The sequence below is a fragment of the Toxorhynchites rutilus genome, chromosome 2 (genome assembly GCF_029784135.1).
Source record: "Toxorhynchites rutilus septentrionalis strain SRP chromosome 2, ASM2978413v1, whole genome shotgun sequence".
Classification (NCBI taxonomy): domain Eukaryota; kingdom Metazoa; phylum Arthropoda; class Insecta; order Diptera; family Culicidae; genus Toxorhynchites; species Toxorhynchites rutilus.
Genome location: NC_073745.1, coordinates 193080149 through 193098975, shown reverse-complemented (window position 1 = coordinate 193098975; position 18827 = coordinate 193080149). Strand labels below are relative to the sequence as shown.

Below are 18827 nucleotides of genomic sequence, written 5' to 3'. Positions count from 1 at the left end.
CATCTATGGGAACTCTTGAATGTAGGCATCCAGCGCAGCATAGTAATGGTGTTATAATAAACCGTGTTACATGTGTATGGATTTCTCCCACATTCCCCCTAAATGTACGCATTATGTTTACAGAAGTAATGCTTATTTAGTATTGCTTTTTTTATTGATGCCATTCCGTACTCTTAAATTATTCATTCGCGCTCGTACAAAATTTCATACAAGTTGTATTAAAGTGCATATAACCGGGCTCGATTTGTTGCAATACGCACATTTCAAACGAACCGAATTTCATTGACTGTTGAACAAAATATTCGAAACAACTTTCAAACTTTCAGCACTATTATACGCACGTGAAAATTCATTGAACAAAAAATAAGATCCCGTGGCGTTCGACATATAACGGGACATTACTCACAGTATCAATGGATAATCATGTGTAACGAATGAAGCGACGCTGGACACTCTTCATATACAGTGATTCAAACTCGAATTCGTACCCCACCATGCTTTTCTTTCTGTTAAAATTCAAAAACAAGCTCTCGGAACATTCTATTAATATAAAGTCATAGTATAATATGAGAGTGAAAAGTTTTGCTATCTGTTTTCAGAATAATAGTTTTTATTTCCCTAAAAATAGCGGTTTTATGTGTTATTGCATTCCTACTGTATTTAAAATTATTTGGATTCGATTCCGAAAGTGTTGATCAATTTTATGATTCAATATTTTTTATGGTAACCCTTGGACATTGCAACTGCCTTCAGTCTTACGGAAGGTTATCAACGAGAATTTTGGCTTCAAGTGGTTTTTGAGGTTGTTTTTGTTAGATATCTTATGGTTTCTAACTTTCCTGTCCATATACTCTTATAGGATTTCTATGGGATTGATGTCGGGAGAATGTGATGGAGTATCAATAACTTTTGAGCAATTGTAATGTAACCATTTGTGAATTTCATGTACCTTGTGGATCATTGTCTTGGAAAAAAATTAAACCCTCGATTCTATCACATTTTGTTGACACCTTGCTTCATATTTTTCTTTAAGGATGTTCAAGTAAACATTCTGATCAATTACACCATCGATTAAAACCAGAACATACAAATGATATATTCTAAGATGCTACGAACTAAAGATCAGTTCGGTGCCACGATTGCGTAAATATCGCTGAGACTCCAGGTACTGTGTCAACAAAATTCTGCTCTGGTGATAGAGAGAAAGCATAGAGGCGAATGAACTGCAAAGTTTAAAGCCTCTTAAAAACAAAGAAAGAAAGAAAGAAGAGAGAAAGCAATACATTTGTACTTTTGATGTACAATTTCAACTCAAACGTTCCCGTGAGGTAAGCTTTTGGGCATGATATTTCGGTTTTCAAAAAGCTAGACACTAGAATATTAAGTCCGATTGAGCTAATTTTTTGCGTAGGGTATTTTATCATGCCAACCATTATTTCGCAGGAAATACTGTGTGAATAAAACGAGATGATCATTTTCATTGTCACCCTAAACCACCGTAGGAGAAAAGGGGGGAATTTGGACCACCTAAGCAAATTGCCTAATATTTCCAAACCAATACGGTCTAACTAAAAAATGTCACATTGTATATTAAGCTACACTTGTTTTCTCTCAATAAATAATGTTTAATCATTATATAAAGCCTTAATCTACCAAATTTATCATAAAATAAAAGAGATGATTTTTGGACATTAAAATTTGATGCAGGGTGAGTTGGTCCAGTGTGTGTTTCATCGAAAAAAACATACTTATGTTTATGTAAAGTATTTTGGAATAATGTTACAATCAGTAACAATGTTTTGGGATCGATACCAGGTGTCTTGACCAGGTTCCAGACCAGAAAAGTTGGATTGAGACCATCTCGAATTCTGCATGAACCTTTCACTGTTGGTCGAGCATTTTCAAACACTTTTGATGCTTGGTCAAAGAAAATCCGTTCTCGATGACCTTCGTTGCTCTTTCAAGTTCCTCCTTCTTCCAACGTTGTCTGTCCATCCTCTTTTTGTAATTCAGCGGCATCTGGAATCAATTAGACCAAAGAAAAGCCTCAAACCTGTAGGACCAACTCACCCCACAGAAACGTGTCCATGTCACCCCACACAACATGTAAAAATTAAAATGCAATCAATTTTATTTATTGTTATCAAACTTATAGTTTCGCTACATCAAATTGTTCTTCTTCTGTATGCGAACAGAACTGTACTACACAATACACGAAAAGTTTGTTTAATTAGCGGGAAAAACCTTAAAACCACTATCGGAAAACTCACATTTTTTGATGATCAAAGTGCTTGCTGTGTTTATGCTACCGCTTCCCTCTACTTGTGAAGTTTTACCAAAGTTTTTTTACTTTAGGTACATACGGTTCAACAATAGAAGGAAATGCCATTATAAAAAATCCAAGTTGAGCCGTAATTTTTGAGATAAAGGGGTGGTCCAAATCACCCCATATGACCAAATCACCCCGTGTTACCCTACGTTACGTCTACGTTTTCCGGAAAAAATGACAAATGACAAGACATTTGAGGGCCTTCGAATGCAAGGGGTGTAAGTGACTTGATCGATTTCTCTTCTTCAACTTTTTCTTTAGTTAATAACTCAACTGCAAAAAAGTTCCAATTTAAGTTTGCTATAGAATCCGATAGATGAGGTTCTGACCTATCTTCCACATTGTCAAATACAACTGGGAATGTATTTGCAGCTAAGTTATGACCAGAAGAGAGAGTCGATGTAGAGAAATCGATCAAATCACTTACACCCCTTTCATTCTAAGCCTCTCATTTGGGATCAAAAACACATTTTTGAAAACCCCGATTTCAGCTCTCGGTTTTCAAAAACCTCAGATTTAACGGCTGTGCGACACTAATAAATGAAGTCCGATTGAGCTGAAATTTTGTATATGGTATATTTTCGTGGGAATCAACATTTTAAAGAAAGTCCCGTTTGAAAATTCGAGACGACCATTTTCTTTGGCACGCTATTGTGATTCCATGGTTATTATTGCAAGTAGTGAAGCTATGCCAGGGTTCAATCAAGCGTGCTCTCGAAGAACGCTCTACCAGCCTTATCTCACCATCTCACCCACTAAAATCAAGGCCTCTACTCGTAGCCTCATTCCCCCCGGCACCACATCTAGGCGACTACTCCAGGGGCGGCCGTGCTCGTGCACTTCTCCTTTCAGCAACACTGAATAACGTTGGTTATACCCATTTTTCTCTATCTCATTCACGTTCCGTTGTTCTTCGAGACGTTTATGCATTGCACAAGCTTCCGTTTACCCGTCGAGACGTGAACCGATTAGTGATTGTCCTCCAACATGTCACGCAACCCGTCACAGCCACCCTCGCGGGACTTCTCTTCTCAACGGAGCTCCGATTATGTGATGCCCTCCGCCATAACGTGCACTCTGTCACAGCTACTCTCGTGGGGTATGCACCAGTTAGACGACTCGTTCATTGACGCTCGCTCCTTCGAAACGACCCTCGCAGCGTTTATCTTTCCAGTCCACGATCAGGCATTGCCTGCACGCATTTTGGTGTTGGAAACCCCACTACGTGTACGATTAGGTAGTGCCCTCCATCATGACGCGCACTCCGTCACAGCTACTCTCGTGGGGTATCGTTCGTTAAAGCATTCCTCGCAAATGTTCACCTTTAACGGTTAGGCGTTGTCAGCACGCTGGCAACTGGCTGATGTGTACGATTGCGCTGTTCACTACATTCCAGGTGTTCTCGTCACGACACATTTCCTCCGCTACATTCCCAGCATGCAGGGCAGGCAGCTCGTCCACTCGTCTTTCGGTGAATCTTGGACATACGAATACGACGTGTTCCGGTGTTTCCTCCACATGTTCACATTCCGTGGCAACCTTGCGAGCCCGAACCGATGTAAATATTGTCTGAAGCAGCCATGTCCTGCTGCCACTTCGAAAGTGATTGTTCTCTCGCTGTTTTTCAGATACCGCTGGTTTCCTTGAGTCTAGTATAGTACTCGCCGTCTTCCGCAAGGATGATGCCAATCGAGTTCATGTCAGCGATAATGCATACCGCTTCCAACGAGATCGTCTTGTACGCGCTCGCCGCTCGCAAGGTCATAAATCTAAACGTACGGTCCATTTTTCTGAGATTCCGATGGGTTTCGAGAGCCGCGGATCAGGCTGGCGCTCCATACCGTAGTATTGACGAGGATACAGTAGCAAGAAGACGTCTTTGGTATGCAGGGCCCAACGTTGTTCGTCATTATCCTCGCTATCACGCTGATGAATTGATGGAAGCCCACGATCTCCACACCTTTGGGAAGCTTCAATCTCAGCACTCCGTTGTACATAACGTTCCACAGCGTTGGGCCCAGGATAGAGCCTTGTGGTACACCGGACGTTATCTTCATCGGTATCTGCCCTCTGCTCGTCTCGTAGAGTAGAACGCGGTGCTGGAAATAGCTTCCTAGGATTCTTCACAAGTACACGGGAACCTACGGTGCATGCGTCCCAGTTAGCGCTATTAAACGCATTCCTCACGTCGATCGTTACTACTGCGAAGTCTCGGTCATCCCTACGCTTTTGTTTAATAACCTCTCAGCTTTTCCGATAACCATCCGGATGGCATCAACAGTGTACCTGCCTTTCCGGAAACCGAACTTCAGCCGGATCAAGTGTAGCATCTGAGTTTAGTACCTAGGACCTAAGCCTAGACGAGCAATGAACGTACCCAAAGACCTGTCAATGTACTGCGACGGGGGCAATCTCTCTCTTCTCACTCTCTTTCTGTATTCTTCTCTTCTCTCTTTTTTTCTCTTTCTCAACCTTGTAAGATTTTCGGTGTTGTTATTAATATGGAGTACAAGGTGGTTGGACCAGGTGGAGCAAGGAAACGCGATGAAGATCTAATCTTAATTAGTTCTATATCTAATTGAGATTAGATCTTCATCACGTTTACTTTGTAAATAAAATCAATATCGAGAAAGGTAGTCAGGTAGTGGGATTTGCTGAAGCGGGACTACTCTGTTACGGATGGAAGTCATCGCTTGCTGGAGGGAATCCAACACCTGGTGTATGCCTACCGTGGAGTCCAGAGGAAGATATATATTGATATTGTGGTCGACGATCCGCTGGAATTGGAGCTTAGTTGGCTTGCTGATAATTTCGCCTCAGCTAACTGATGATCGTTCCGGTAGAGGCAACCAGATACAACACCAGAGAGTATTGGTCAGCCAACAATTCCTCGAACACGGCAGAGACTTCGGAAATGTCCATGTTGGTCAGAAATATGTCTAGGGTGGAACGGACTCCCGAATTGGAAATGTTGATTGTGGTTTCCGGCGTCAGAATATTATAACAGTCAGCCTCGAATTTCTCCGCTAGTATGATATCGTTTTGATTCCGTCTTCGGTTGCCGCCCAACTCAAGCCGCTGTCGAGTCAGCTTCGCTGAGTAGCCGCGTAGTTTTTATGGTAAGAGTTAGATTGGTGTACATTTATTATGACATAAAAAATACATTTAAGGACAATTTACAGAACCAGTTTTAACTAAACAAAATGGACTTATACACTAAAGATAAAAACATAGAAAAGACAATCTTAGGCTTCACAAATTATTTGAATGATTGTGGCGTAACAAAACATCATTAAACTTTGACATCGGCGTTTCTGAGGCACAGACATATGATATCATTGATATCCGATTGAGATGCGTCCCAGTTATGACGGCATTTTTCGCTCACAACTGATTTGTAAACTGTGTGAAAAGCTGTTAACGAAGCATCCGTATCGTTGCTCGTTGAGGGGTAATCGCAATTTTGCCTGGAAAACTCCGGAAGGGAGAAGATCGACTGCTGCAAACCTAGGTCTCCTCGAATTTGTCGGAGTTGACAGCTCGTTCATTTGAAACAGCAGTCATACGATTGTTTAATGGAAGCGATGGCAGCACTGGAACCTGATGCCGTTGGTTGAAAGATGGAAAATTTCGTCCGGTGAATTCTTTGGCGTTCAAGTTGGTTAAATTAAGAAGCTTTTGCGAATCAAAATAAATTCCGAACATTTTGGACATTTCCTATTATTAATCTTGTGAGCACTCACACAATGGACTGGGATCAGCTACCTCCGTCAGCCGGTTTCTGGTCTCAAAACCAAACAGGAAAGTAGTTCATGCATTGTCAATAGCTTTTCATCATTTTTCCATTTTTGATAGTTTATAAGATTCTCTGCCAATTGAACTGTTCTTCTTTTGAGGATAGAAATAAATCAATTCAAATTTTGACTTCCCATCCACCATTTTCAAATAAAGGTATAACGAAAATCATGTCTCGTTATTTTTCATTTATTGCTGGAATCGGTAATAAGGATGAAACGATGATAGAACTCCCCGTGATTTTTCGTCTCGGTTCCTTCAAATCATGTTGGATGACATCCTTCTGATCCTAAAAAATATGGAGCAATACGTTGGCGCCATAGATTTTTGGCTTCGTCGTTGATGTTACTGGTTGATAAAGTTTCACATATCGCCGCCTGTCATATAGAATCTAATTCTCCTCACCAGCGCTCATGCAGAACTTCAAACATGCAGAATCGACTTTTGATCATGTTTCTGACTGCTATTGAATTGATTCTTTTTCAGTTACATTGATATTCTACACCGAATGGCACAATTATGGCAATCTTACTGTTGTACAAAAAAAAGCAATTTTTAGAGTTCGTCAACCACGATTATCGATGAAAACTTGATATCTGGAGAACGTTTTGTGCGCTAAAAATTCTGTGTTATATGGGATTCTTTTTTTCCCAAAAAAAGTCACAGGAGGGTTGTGTCCGAGACACGACCGCAAAGTTGACGTAGGATTCCGTTAGGCTATCTGTTGATTTTGGATATGTTTGAAGAATTACATCATTAAACTATTTGATAATAATTTGGTTTTAATGTCTCTGTTAGGGAACACATTTCGATGGGAACAAAAGCTCCCCCTACTTTCATGTATTTGCAATGCCGAGCTTGGTTTTGATGCCTCTGTTAGAGAATACATTTCGGTGGGAACAAAAGCTCCTCCTACTTTTATGTATTTGCAATGCCGATTTCCCCCCGGCAGCTTGGTTTAGATGTCTCTGTTAGGGAATACATTTCGGTGGGAACAAAAGCTCTCCCTACTTTTATGTATTTGCAATGCCGATTTCCCCCAGGCAGCTTGGTTTTGATGTCTCTGTTAGGGACCCGCCGCATGTGTCGTCAATTTCGACCAAACAGAAGTGGGTATTTCCGTTAGGATAGGAGTTGAGATTTTTCAATTGATCGATAGTTATTTTCATGACATATATTATTTTCTTCAATATAAAAAATGTTATGGAGTGCCGAAATCGATTGACGCAAAAATTTCATCAATCCATCATGTAATGACTGAGCAATAAACGTTTGAAACTGGACAATTTTCACGATGTGCTCGATTTTAGATTTTCAATTTGCACCCCAATATGTTCCCGAAAGACGTAATCCTACGTCAAAATTTTTACTAATCTCAATTACAAAAACAACTACTCAAATTACTTGTTATCTAACGTTTACAGAGTCAAATTTTACCTTAAAATAAAACTTATTTTGTATTCAATGAAAACAAACAATTTAATAATAACTAAATCTAACACTAGATTGATTTGACAGGATTAGGATTTAGGACTAGGATGGAGCAATACACTGGGCTCTTTTTTTACGCGATTTTTTTTGTGTGATTTTATTTTACGCGAGAGCGTGTGCGAGTGTGGGCAATCTTTTTTACCAATTTGCTCGAAATCTGTTTTTTTTCACGCGATTTTTTTGCGTGCACGCATCAATCGCATAGAAAGTAAAAAAATAAATCATGTATTGGGATTCTTATTTTAATAATAGCGTGTTACAGGAGAGTTTAATGTAATATCTAGTTAATACAATGTAAAATACTGTCGAATTATGAAAATTTACCCAGCACGTAGTGGTTCTTCATGAGATGAGTGTTTGTTATACCTCCAGTTATAAGTTTTTAGGTGTTTTAAAAATCATACTATTTCTGATTAGGATTAGGAACAAGAAAATTATATTTTGGTAACGATATATATTGCATACGTTGACAACTTTTTTCTGATGTCTAAACAAAACGCTAACTAATCGGTATCTATGCCTGAGTTGCATTATCAAAACGAGAGCTGTTTACGTACAGTTTATGTTATATATTTTTTTTCACACGCCAGAGAGAAAACTTGACCGTGCTCAAGGTTATAGTATTTTGTATGTCGTTTGTCCGTTTCATCTCTTTTTGTTTTGGCTTGACACACGCATGGGTGTACGCCGCCGCAAATTCATCCCAATCTGTTCAGATTGACGTTTTTTCGTCTTTCTAACCATTGAGGATTGAATTCTATATTGGTGCGCTCTCCTACATTGTCGTTGAGTGTACGAGAATAGCTTTCTTTTTTCCGGCGTGGCTGAACGAACATCTGTGGTAATACGAGCAAGGAACAGCTGTCTCCGCACGGATGAGGTTTTTTTTTTGAAAACTCACCTTGGTCGACATGTTTAGGGTTGTTTTTTCATTAATAAATTGTTGCGTAATTTGTGCTTTTGAGAATCAATCATTTTCAATTCCAAGGTTGTCGAGAACGGGTTAGTTTCTGTTTCAATTATATTTCATGAGCACACACACACTCGTCATTTTGCCTAACCGTTTACCAATTACTACCGAGTACTAATTTTATCCGTTTGGTACAATAACAATCAAGAAAAAGCCGAATCCAACTTATTTCCGGCATCTCTGAGTAGGACCACCACGTCACCCGTGGGCAGCCTCCTGGTTATTTTTTCCAAAGGCTTCAGTGGGGAAAATGGAGTGCTGCTCGTTGACGCATGAATGGTCCCGAAGAAAGTCCCTTAGTCAGCAGCAGATGTCTTCCTGCTTCTCTGATGGCACATACTGTAATTTGATGCATTCTTCTTGCATCAAGTCCTTCATAAAACTACGCTTGATATCTACATGTTTCAATTTGCTACGATCCCTTGGCTTTTCAATCATATTGATCATCTTCGAAATACGGTACAGAAGTCTTAAAATCAAAACCCAACTCTTTAAGAAGTTACACGATCCAAATTCCATCGTAAGCTGCATCACAAAGCGCTACTAACTCAGCCTCAGTGGACGACAACGATACAGTTCGTTGTTTTCTTGTCACCCATGTCGTAGTATATCCGCAGACATTGAACAAATATCTCGAAACAGATTGCCGATCAACAATGTTGTTTGCCCAATCGGCATCACCATACGCTACAAGCAGGTGTGCACTGTCATCCGCCTTGTATTCCAGTCCAACATCCATTGAGCCTCGAACATACCGTAGAACACGCTTAAGATACTTCCAATGTTCCTCTGTCGGACAGCTTTTGAACTGACTAAAATATTTAACCCCAGCTAAACTTTATTTTGTTCGCCACTCTTAACACTATTCGATCTCTGGAATCCACGCTGTGTAATAAAACGATGGATACGATCGTTCCATGCCTTCGACGCTTGCTTGAGACCATAGAAAGATCGATTCAGTCGACAGATCAGAAGCGACTTCAATTTCTCGTGCCATCGAAGCTAATCACGGACAGCACTGAGGCACCTTCAATAAAGTCGTTCCGCTGAATTTTTGAGGAGTGACGCTAAACACTTTTGGTTCTTCAGTTTTACTTTAATTCCATAGCGGCCTTCGCAGCACGGATTGAAGCTTGATTCATTTAGAATCCCGATTTGTTAATGGTTGTTATATCAAAATGCAGATAATTTATTGTTATTTTCATAAAAAAATATTGAAAAAAATATTCTTCATCATAAACTCTCCATTTGAGGTTGGTCAACCTCAGTGGCCATTTTATTCCACGATCTCTTCATGTCTGCAGTATCCCGAGTCACTTTGGTACCCTTTCCAATATAATTTGATTGAGCGAAATTGGGGTATTTTTCAATGTAATCGACCTCATTGTCACGGTACCACTGGAGCACCTCTTGACTTTAGTGGCAGCTTGCCTAATCTGGCTAAAACTTCACCGGGATGTTGTGAGCCTTAATATACGGAAAGAAACGTTTCTGTAGGCACCCTTCCCTATGGATTTTTGAGTCCATTGTCTTGTTTGTGACAAAAACCTTGGTTTTCTGTCCACAGTTGCAAGTTTCTTGCCAAATCAAAAATTTCCTGGCAAATTCATCAGCGAAAGCGAACTTGAGGTTGCTGGGGACATCTCCTCTGGCAGTAGTCTCATAGGATTTCAGGACTGGAAGTTGTCCAAAATCAATCTTCACGTACGATTCGTCATCCATCAGCATGCATCCTTCGTACTTCGTTGAAAACTTGTTGTACAACTTTCGAGCACGTCTTTTCTATCGTCGAAAAATATAGGTTTTCCAAACAACTTGTAGTCAAAAAAAAAAATAATCAGATACGATACTGCTGCTATAAAATGTGAACAGTGAACCCGGAATCTATTCATTCTGAATCAAATCTCAATGCCGTTGTGATTGGACGAGAATGTCGAGAAATTCGATAATTGTTATTCCGGATAATCGAATAAATATAGTTATTCGCTTAAAGGTTTGGTTTGCAATCGTCGATTCGACGAGTGATCTGATGGTAGTTTGACGGTTCAATACATGGCGAATCTAGTTACAAGCTTTGTGAACTATTCTCATTGTTCTTAAACAATGGTGGATCGTCAATCAATTTTGCTGCCAATTCCAACTATGTTTGACGGTAATCTCCAACGAACAATCTTCCAACTCAGCGTCTTCATATTTTTGTTTGGAAGACCACATAGAAAAAAAACATCGAAAGAGAAGAAGTGGTTAAAGCATATATATATATTTTTTTATATTTTAGTACATTTTAATGTTTCTTTTCAGTATTATTATTAAAGTATGCTTCTACTAGCTTCGCTAACCTCTTATTACTATGAATTTGCAAAAATTCTTTCCGTATTATTTGTATTCATTGAATTTATTTTTCTATTTATTCCATTTTTATTTTTATTTTTTATTTCAGAAAACGCTTTAATTTTGTAAACAGAATATTTTTGTTTTTCTACGGAGATGATTCCGTCAATCAAACACCTGCAATCGAACCACAACAGCCGGAACAGCAACCCGAAAAAGAACCCGTCGATTCATCAGTAGCGACACCTGTTTCTCCAGTTGCCAACATTTCGCCACCAAAAGTTTCCCTAGAGCCTATAAAACCCACTGAATCGCCGGTGAAACCTGCTCCAGTCGTTCCCACAGTTAGTCCTTCCGTGATCGAACCGGCAAAACCGAAGGAGGAAATTGTATTACCAGCTGTTAAGCCTGATAGTGTTAAGCCTAACATACAGCCGAAACGCGATGTACTTCCTGGAATGGCAGCCGTGGATCCCATCTCTACCAAAGTTCAAGATTTATCAGTGAACGGTCATGGAAAGAATAAATTGTCAGAACCTGTAGCGTTGGATTCGCGTGTTCAGCCACCGAAACCAATCGGGCAACCATTACCGCAGCCTCAAAGCTTTTCCAAGATTGTAGAATTGCCCACTAACAACGAAGACAGTTTTATCATTGTTGAAAAACAAAAACCTAAAGCTACGAACGTCAAGAATTCGACCCTTGACTTCCTTAAAGCGGAAGGTAGCGCTGGTGCTGCTCGACCCACACCAAGGTAAGCTATTGTGAACTGAATCGCTGAATTGATAGTTTATTTGGATGGCGTGATGAACACCGCCAGCTTAGGAATTATTAGAATTAGGAATAAAACTAATTTATTAGTTAGAAAAATCTGGATTGATTAAGTAAAATGATATTTTTTCATGTTTGTTTATCAACAGAATTTGTAATTTTCTATACGTAATCTACTTTCATTACGTTCCGGATTACGTTTTGTTGGTCTCGATATACGCAGTAATGCGGGGATCGCGCTTGAAAAGCAGCCACACGTTTTTTATTTGATCTGCACGAAGTGAGTTGACAAATGTGCTCGTTTCTTCGGTGTTGTTTTTGCCATAATTAAAGCTATTTTTGTCCCAACAACGAAAGACACACTTAGGAAGACACTCTAGAGACTGTTGCACATGTGGCTTTTGCTTACATTCCCGGCGGTGCCACAGAACACTGAGTTTAGATTTATGAATATGCATCCTAGTCAATTTTCGACTGGCACTGAATATGCAGATGTCGAGCAATTCGTTTAATTCGCTATGCACATCTTGGATTATACATGAATTTCAACATATGTCTTTCAGAATATCGAAATTCTCATGACATTTTTTTTTGGGAATTGTCATATTCAATAAAAAGCGGAAAACAGCGGAATTTGAAAGAGTTTTGCTCCACTGCGAGCGTTCTCGATAAGGGTTTGCAGTGTGCTCGCAATTGTAGCTCTCGGTTCATCGTAAACTATAAGCCGTTTTGTATGTTATTTTTTTTCCTAATACTATAACTGTTCTATCTATTCCCTATTTCGTCGACGCGCTAATATTGTTCTAGCGTAAAAGATTTGTATCCTGGAATTTTGCTCGCTTTTGCCTAGATTTGATCAGACTTTTATTGACATAATTTATTTTTTGGTTGAAGCTCCGCTACTATCAATCCCTTGAGGCTGCTTCTGTTGTGAATTCCCGCTGGGTTCCAATCAAGCTTTTATTTGCAGGTTCCTTTTTGACCGCTTCATTGTGTATCTGACCAAATTCCACCTAAGTTTACAAATTTACATTGAAATCGGCTTCAGAAGGTATCAACGATAAACTCATCATTCGAGATCCAATTGTGCGACAATTTTGGCGACTGGCGGAAAATTGCATCGTTAGAGTTCTCTCTGCCGATAGACACCCATCTACAATACGGCGTAGAACAATACAAACTTCGCATAAGAGCTGAAAATTCAACAAATGATTTTTTATTTACAATTATTATACACCCAAACTAGCGTTGCTAGTAAGCATTTCATTTTCGGCAGAAACCATGTCTTTTCATGTCTTGTAGCGTCAAATGAGGAAATCAAATCATCTGTCCCCCAACACTTTAAAATGTTTATATGTAGGGGAAGTGGGGGCAAAGTGGTCACCCTAAGGAATATGCCCATTTCCGGCGCCCACAAACCGATTCAATTCCCGTTTCTCGAAGAATGTTATAGTTCAACTTATTGTTCTCAAGATAGAAGACGGCTTTTACTATAAAAATTCGAAATAGTACACTTTTCATCATTAGAAAAAAAAAGGTAAAAAATCGAACTTTTTTTTTGTTTGGAGGTAAAGTGGTCACCTAGTGGGGGCAAAGTGGTTACTCGCACATATCAAGCTAAATTGGATAGATTTATGCGTTTTTTTGTCCAAATTTGTTCAAATCATATTTGATATAGTACGTACACGTATGAAATAAGCTTGGCCTATTCATCTAGAGTCTCAATTTAAATTTTCTCATGCATACAAAAACATAATAAGAAACACATAACGTTCCGCATAAGGAGGCTTGGTTTAGTTGGAGTTGCATATTTATCCAGGGTCAAAGCCACAAAAGGATCTTCTTCAAGAGCTTTAGCTTTAGTTTAGCTTCAGCTTTAGTAAACAAAACATTGTAAGTCGTTATTTCTTTTTTCATCTTTTTCGGATTGCACCCAAAATAAAAGTCCAAACGACGTCAACGGGGATCGAACCAAGGCCGGCTGGAATGCAAGACTATTTTACACGACCACGCTATCCACATAGATGATGCTGTTGCGCAAACGCGTGATAATATTACATCTCATTACAAATTGAAGTTGGAAAGTGTTTTCTAATTTTACTCTTAGAAAACACTTTCCATCATAAAGGAGATCTATATCCATCTCGGTCTGGGCCGTGTACATATGTGGTAAAGTAATGCGTGATTATTTGAAACGTGTCTTTTGTTTCGCTCGCTTGTATTTATCTTATATTGCCGTACCATATATATTATACAAATGCTTACCAGTATTTGAGAGTCATGACATTTTCTGTTATTTTTAGGCTCATTTAATGTAATAAATCGGGATGACAAAACATGGGATAAAATCAATTTTGCTCAGACTGCACGTACAATTCTTCTAGAATTCTATCATGAATGCTACTTAACGTTTGCATTAAAGAATGGACTTTTTTTTTTGGATGGTGATAAAAAAGCGTAAGCATGTTTTTGAGTCCTTTTTTCGTTTTATTCATCAATCCTTCTCAGTTCTCGCGACAAAATTGTTGAAGTAGATTTGACGCTTCAGGTTTGCCCAGAAATTCTCGATGGGACGCAGCTGGGAGACGTGCCACATCGATATTCAGCAGCTCAATCTCTTCCAACGATCGCTTCGAGCAGTGGGCGACGCTAGATCCAGCCAGAACACCGCGTCTTCCCCCTTAAGGTATTTCTTGATTAACGACGCATCTTCCGGCAGGCACTTCGTACTATAAATTTCCCCATTCACGGCCAGTCCGGAGGTAAAGAACAGCGGCTTTGACATCCCCTTCTCGCTGATTGTCAGCAACAGCAGCAGCTTCTTGGGGAACTTTGTGTGTTAAATAAACTTCACTTCGGAGCTCACTTCCTTTATGGGGGAAGTAAAATATGAAGTGCCCTGTCAGTCGTTGCCATCCACGGTGAAATAGGTCTCGTCGTCCATCACGTCGCGATTCGCCGGGTAATTCGATTTGACCATTTTATTCAGCCACTGCCGCTGGGTCATTGCCTGCAGCCTCGAGACCAGTGGACGGGACTTCCGCTTCCTCGATCTTCCTCTTCAACATGTCGCTAAGGGTCCTCGGCTGTCCGGAACCGGGCTTTCTTTCAATGCTCTGATTGTTGTCCAATAGTGCCAAGATGTTGTGGATACCGGAACGGGCGCAACCGATGTCCACAAAGTGCCGCACGATGTCCGTTTTCGACACGTAGTTCTAATTTTATAAAACATAAGGGTTCTTTTTTCTAAAATATACATTTTTGACATATCTTTCTGCATCGAAAAAATAATTTTGTATGTAGCAGGAATACAAAGATGATACATTTGAAGTGTCAACCTGATCACACTTTTTGTTTCCTGTCTACAACGTTACCATGCTACCATGTTACGTCTACCATGAAGATAGAAGGAACGCGTTCATGGACCTAATCTGCCATCTAAAAAATTTTGCACTATTATTTTAGCCTCATTTCCAGAAAAATGTATCCATTTCTATCGGCTCTATCTCGAGGTATCTATGATAAAACAAAAATGTTGTTGGCTCAAAATAAAAGGGTTTTTTATTGAACTTTCAAAACAAGATATAACAAAATTATTCTGATTTGTTTTAGATGAAATCGCAAATTTCGCGTTTTTTTTGCGATTTTTTTTGCGTTCTCACGTTTTTTCAGACATTTTTTCTTAGCAATCACTGAACTCATAGTCTGTTGTATAATGAGAAAAATATCTACTGCACACTGTCACATTATACTTATAATCAGCGGAAACTTCAATAAAATGCATGTTTTCCATTGATAAATCACTTACTGAAAATAGCATTTTTACATGGATTTTGTATGAAATTAAATATAAACGCAAATATTGACGTCACGATGTGAAAAATAGTTATGGCAAAGCATGCTATGTCGCTCGTAATTCCACCATCTTTATTACCTTTATTTCCAGGACATTGGTTTGACGCAAAAAAAAAGCTGACCGCTGCTAATCCGCCTCTGGAAAGGCTACAATACTTTACAGCAAGTGGCCATAATCCGATCTCGTAAGCTGAATGTGTCTCGACCGACGTACTTATGCGAAATCAGATTCACGATTCGCGCTTATGTTCGCGAAAAAAATAATGATTTGGCAAGTTACCACTTCTTGTGGTGAGATAACCAGCGTTCTTGTGACGGAAAATACCATGAATTCGGTAGTATACAAAAGGGAGAGCCTCAACAAACGATTTGTACCCATAATGGTCCATTGACGCTTTGGCCAGATCTAGCTGAAAATAAATGGATCAGTCACCAGCGACATTGGCTCGATAAAGAATTCGGGGAATTATCTGGTCATTTAAGAAGGTGTACGACAGCTGATGAGCGGTAAAGTGAGAGAATTTCTTCGGAATAATAAAGAATGATTTGTTTCAGTTTCCTTCATGAAATATGGGGGAAGGTGGTCCTGACCCGACTCTGTAAATTGCAACGGTCATTAGGCACCTAAAATATCCCTTTTCGAGTATTTTGGCATTGAAATAAATAATATTCTCTATGTTTCATAATATTCTATATGTTTCATACTGGTACCGCTCTCACGAGTGTCAGAATGGGGAAACATAAACCAGATTTCAAAAATGGTGGTCATAAATTGAACCCCCTCCCAAACGATTCTGAACCGATCGCCAACCAATTTACTCTCAAGTGACCGGAAATTACGCACACTCCCAATTGTATAGGTAATGGGTGAAAACAACTGACGAGCGAATTTGATGAAAATAATGCGATTATAATTCTGCGTCAGATCGCCCAATATAGTGTATGAATTGCATTAACAATTAACGGAACAGCTAACTGTAATTTGTATATTAATTGTCCAAATAGTTTCTGAAACAAATAATCAAACTTTGGAAGAAAAAATTTTTTTTATTGTTATAAATCAGCTCTTTTTTAGTTGCTCAAAATCTATTCTATCTATCCACAGATTCATAAACAAATGAAATTTTTATTGGGACAAACAATGAAAAAGTTTTATCTGGGAAAATACACACAACGAGAACCAACCATTAATCTTTTAGTTTACGATATAATTTCCAACAACTTAGAACAAGACCCTATGATATATAAATGTCCGTGTCACCAAGATTCGAATGATGCTATCATTTCTGGCCCTATCGATCAACCACGAGCGAGGATCAACATTTTAGGTTAAGAGGTTAACCATCGCGCTTGTGGAAATTAGGAAAAAGATTTCTATCAACACATCCTATTTGAGACAATCTCATTGTCAAGGTTTTTGTCTTTCTACTTTCTGTCGAACGAATGTTGTTGCCGGCGAATTGACGAGGAACCGTGCAAGCGAAGAAAACAACGCTATAAATAGCTGAGTCAAGCGGCTTGAAAGAGTTACTTCACCGCGATAAAGTCCCAGCTTAGCGTCATCATTATGTACGTGCGTATTTACTTGTCATCGTTGGATCAATTCGAAATTGTTGATTGGCAAAAGTATTGGTGGTTCTGTATTTTCGTTGCAAATTTTACGTAATTAAAGGTGTTCGAAATTGAAATGTTAAATCAAAGGGCAATAAGATTTCTGAAAACGGTCGGGATCAGTCACGTTATGAGATAGTATGACTTTCTTCTACTTGAGTTATCATTACGTATTGAGATAAATTATCCCGTTGAGCAAATGCGCATGTAAGCGATGATTTGACAATACATTTCAAGCGTTCCGGTGGCATGGCAACAGAAAGGAGAAGTCGAGGTAACAGAAAGTCTTACTGAAATATTAGATAGAAAAATCTGGGAGCACAGAATGTTAGCACAGACCCATCGGCTTCGGTTTGCCGGTGGCCCTGTGGGGTATTTAATTAGCATCTGCTGATGCTAATATTAGACTCACCGGCTCCGTTGATTGTTGGATGCACTTCTGAATACAAACGATAAACCCGTGCCGGTTCTAATGTTGTCAAAAGATAGGCGTTCATGCAAGCACAAATCTTTTCAAGTGTATCTTTTTACGTGCAATAACTGCGTCAGTTCTTATCAGTTGATATTGTCCTGCTCGTCGGGTACCTACGCAATATGAACTTACTTATTAATTAACGACATTGATAGATCTGCAAACAGACCACAAACATGTCTACTATCGTTGGCATACACACACACACTTGACATCAAATCAGCGGAAATTCGGTTTTTTAATGTTTTTAGCGGACTATATAACAATAATTCATTTTTATTCGACAGAATATATCTCAACTACAAAGTTGCAACTGTGCATATAATCAAACATCGAGCCTCCGTAACGAACGGATCTTTGGTCCTTCTACTGCCTATTTCAGATTTGTCATCGCTAGTCTTTCTTATTCCGGACCATTCACACCGAAATTATTCATCGGTTTCGACAATTTCAATTAATTGAAAACCATTGTCTTCTTCTAAACATCAACAGTTATTTTTCGCTGTTGCTTTCATCCGTTTGTTTTTCGTTCAGGTTACCTTTAATCCTTCCGTTCCGCGTTCTTTTTGCAAGCGTGTAGACTCTGTTTAGGGTCCAAAGATGATTCTGTTGCAGTTGAAATCGATGTGATGTATTATTCTAGAAACTGTAGATGAATTTTTCGTTCTTATGATTGTTTGTTTTATGCTGTTTCAATTCGCAAGAGTAAGTATAGAGTATATTTGATTGTCATTGGGAGTATAATCTAGATCTTTTTGTGGAAATAAATACTTTCTTTGGATAAACTTTTGTATGAACATTTCATTTTCTAAGGCAAGGATCAAACGATTCTTTACACTCTGTTCAGAAGTGAAACCTATCTGAGTGAGAGAGCTCTTCAACAATCGGAGCAAGTAGAAATCAGCAAATGCAATGCTTTTTCCCAGACAGTATAGCAATATGGGGCCGAGTATCGCAATAACGGAATATTAAATCTTCGTGGCTGAGTGCATATTCTGATAATTTCTCGGTTAATATTCAGCTTAAATGGACGATGCTTTGATGGCTCTCTGCTGTTTCGGGCTTCACATGTGATTTGCTGCGTTTCGGGTTGTCCTAATGAATCCACTTTCTTCACAAATTCTGCCACGGTTTGATGGCAAAACGAAAGTCGTTAACGCTCAAGCAGCATCATTTCGGACATGCAAAATCACATTTCGACG

At 39.2% G+C, this 18827-nt stretch overlaps 1 protein-coding gene across 2 annotated transcripts in view; it reads left to right on the top strand.

Moving 5' to 3' along the window:
* LOC129771845 (arginine kinase 1) overlaps positions 1–18827 on the top strand; it is an 83703-nt gene that overhangs the window by 8804 nt on the left and 56072 nt on the right. For both annotated transcript variants that reach the window (XM_055775935.1, XM_055775934.1), the window contains exon 3: positions 11026–11670. In XM_055775935.1, coding sequence (XP_055631910.1) covers positions 11026–11670 — 645 coding nt within the window. The remainder of the gene's footprint in view (positions 1–11025; positions 11671–18827) is intronic.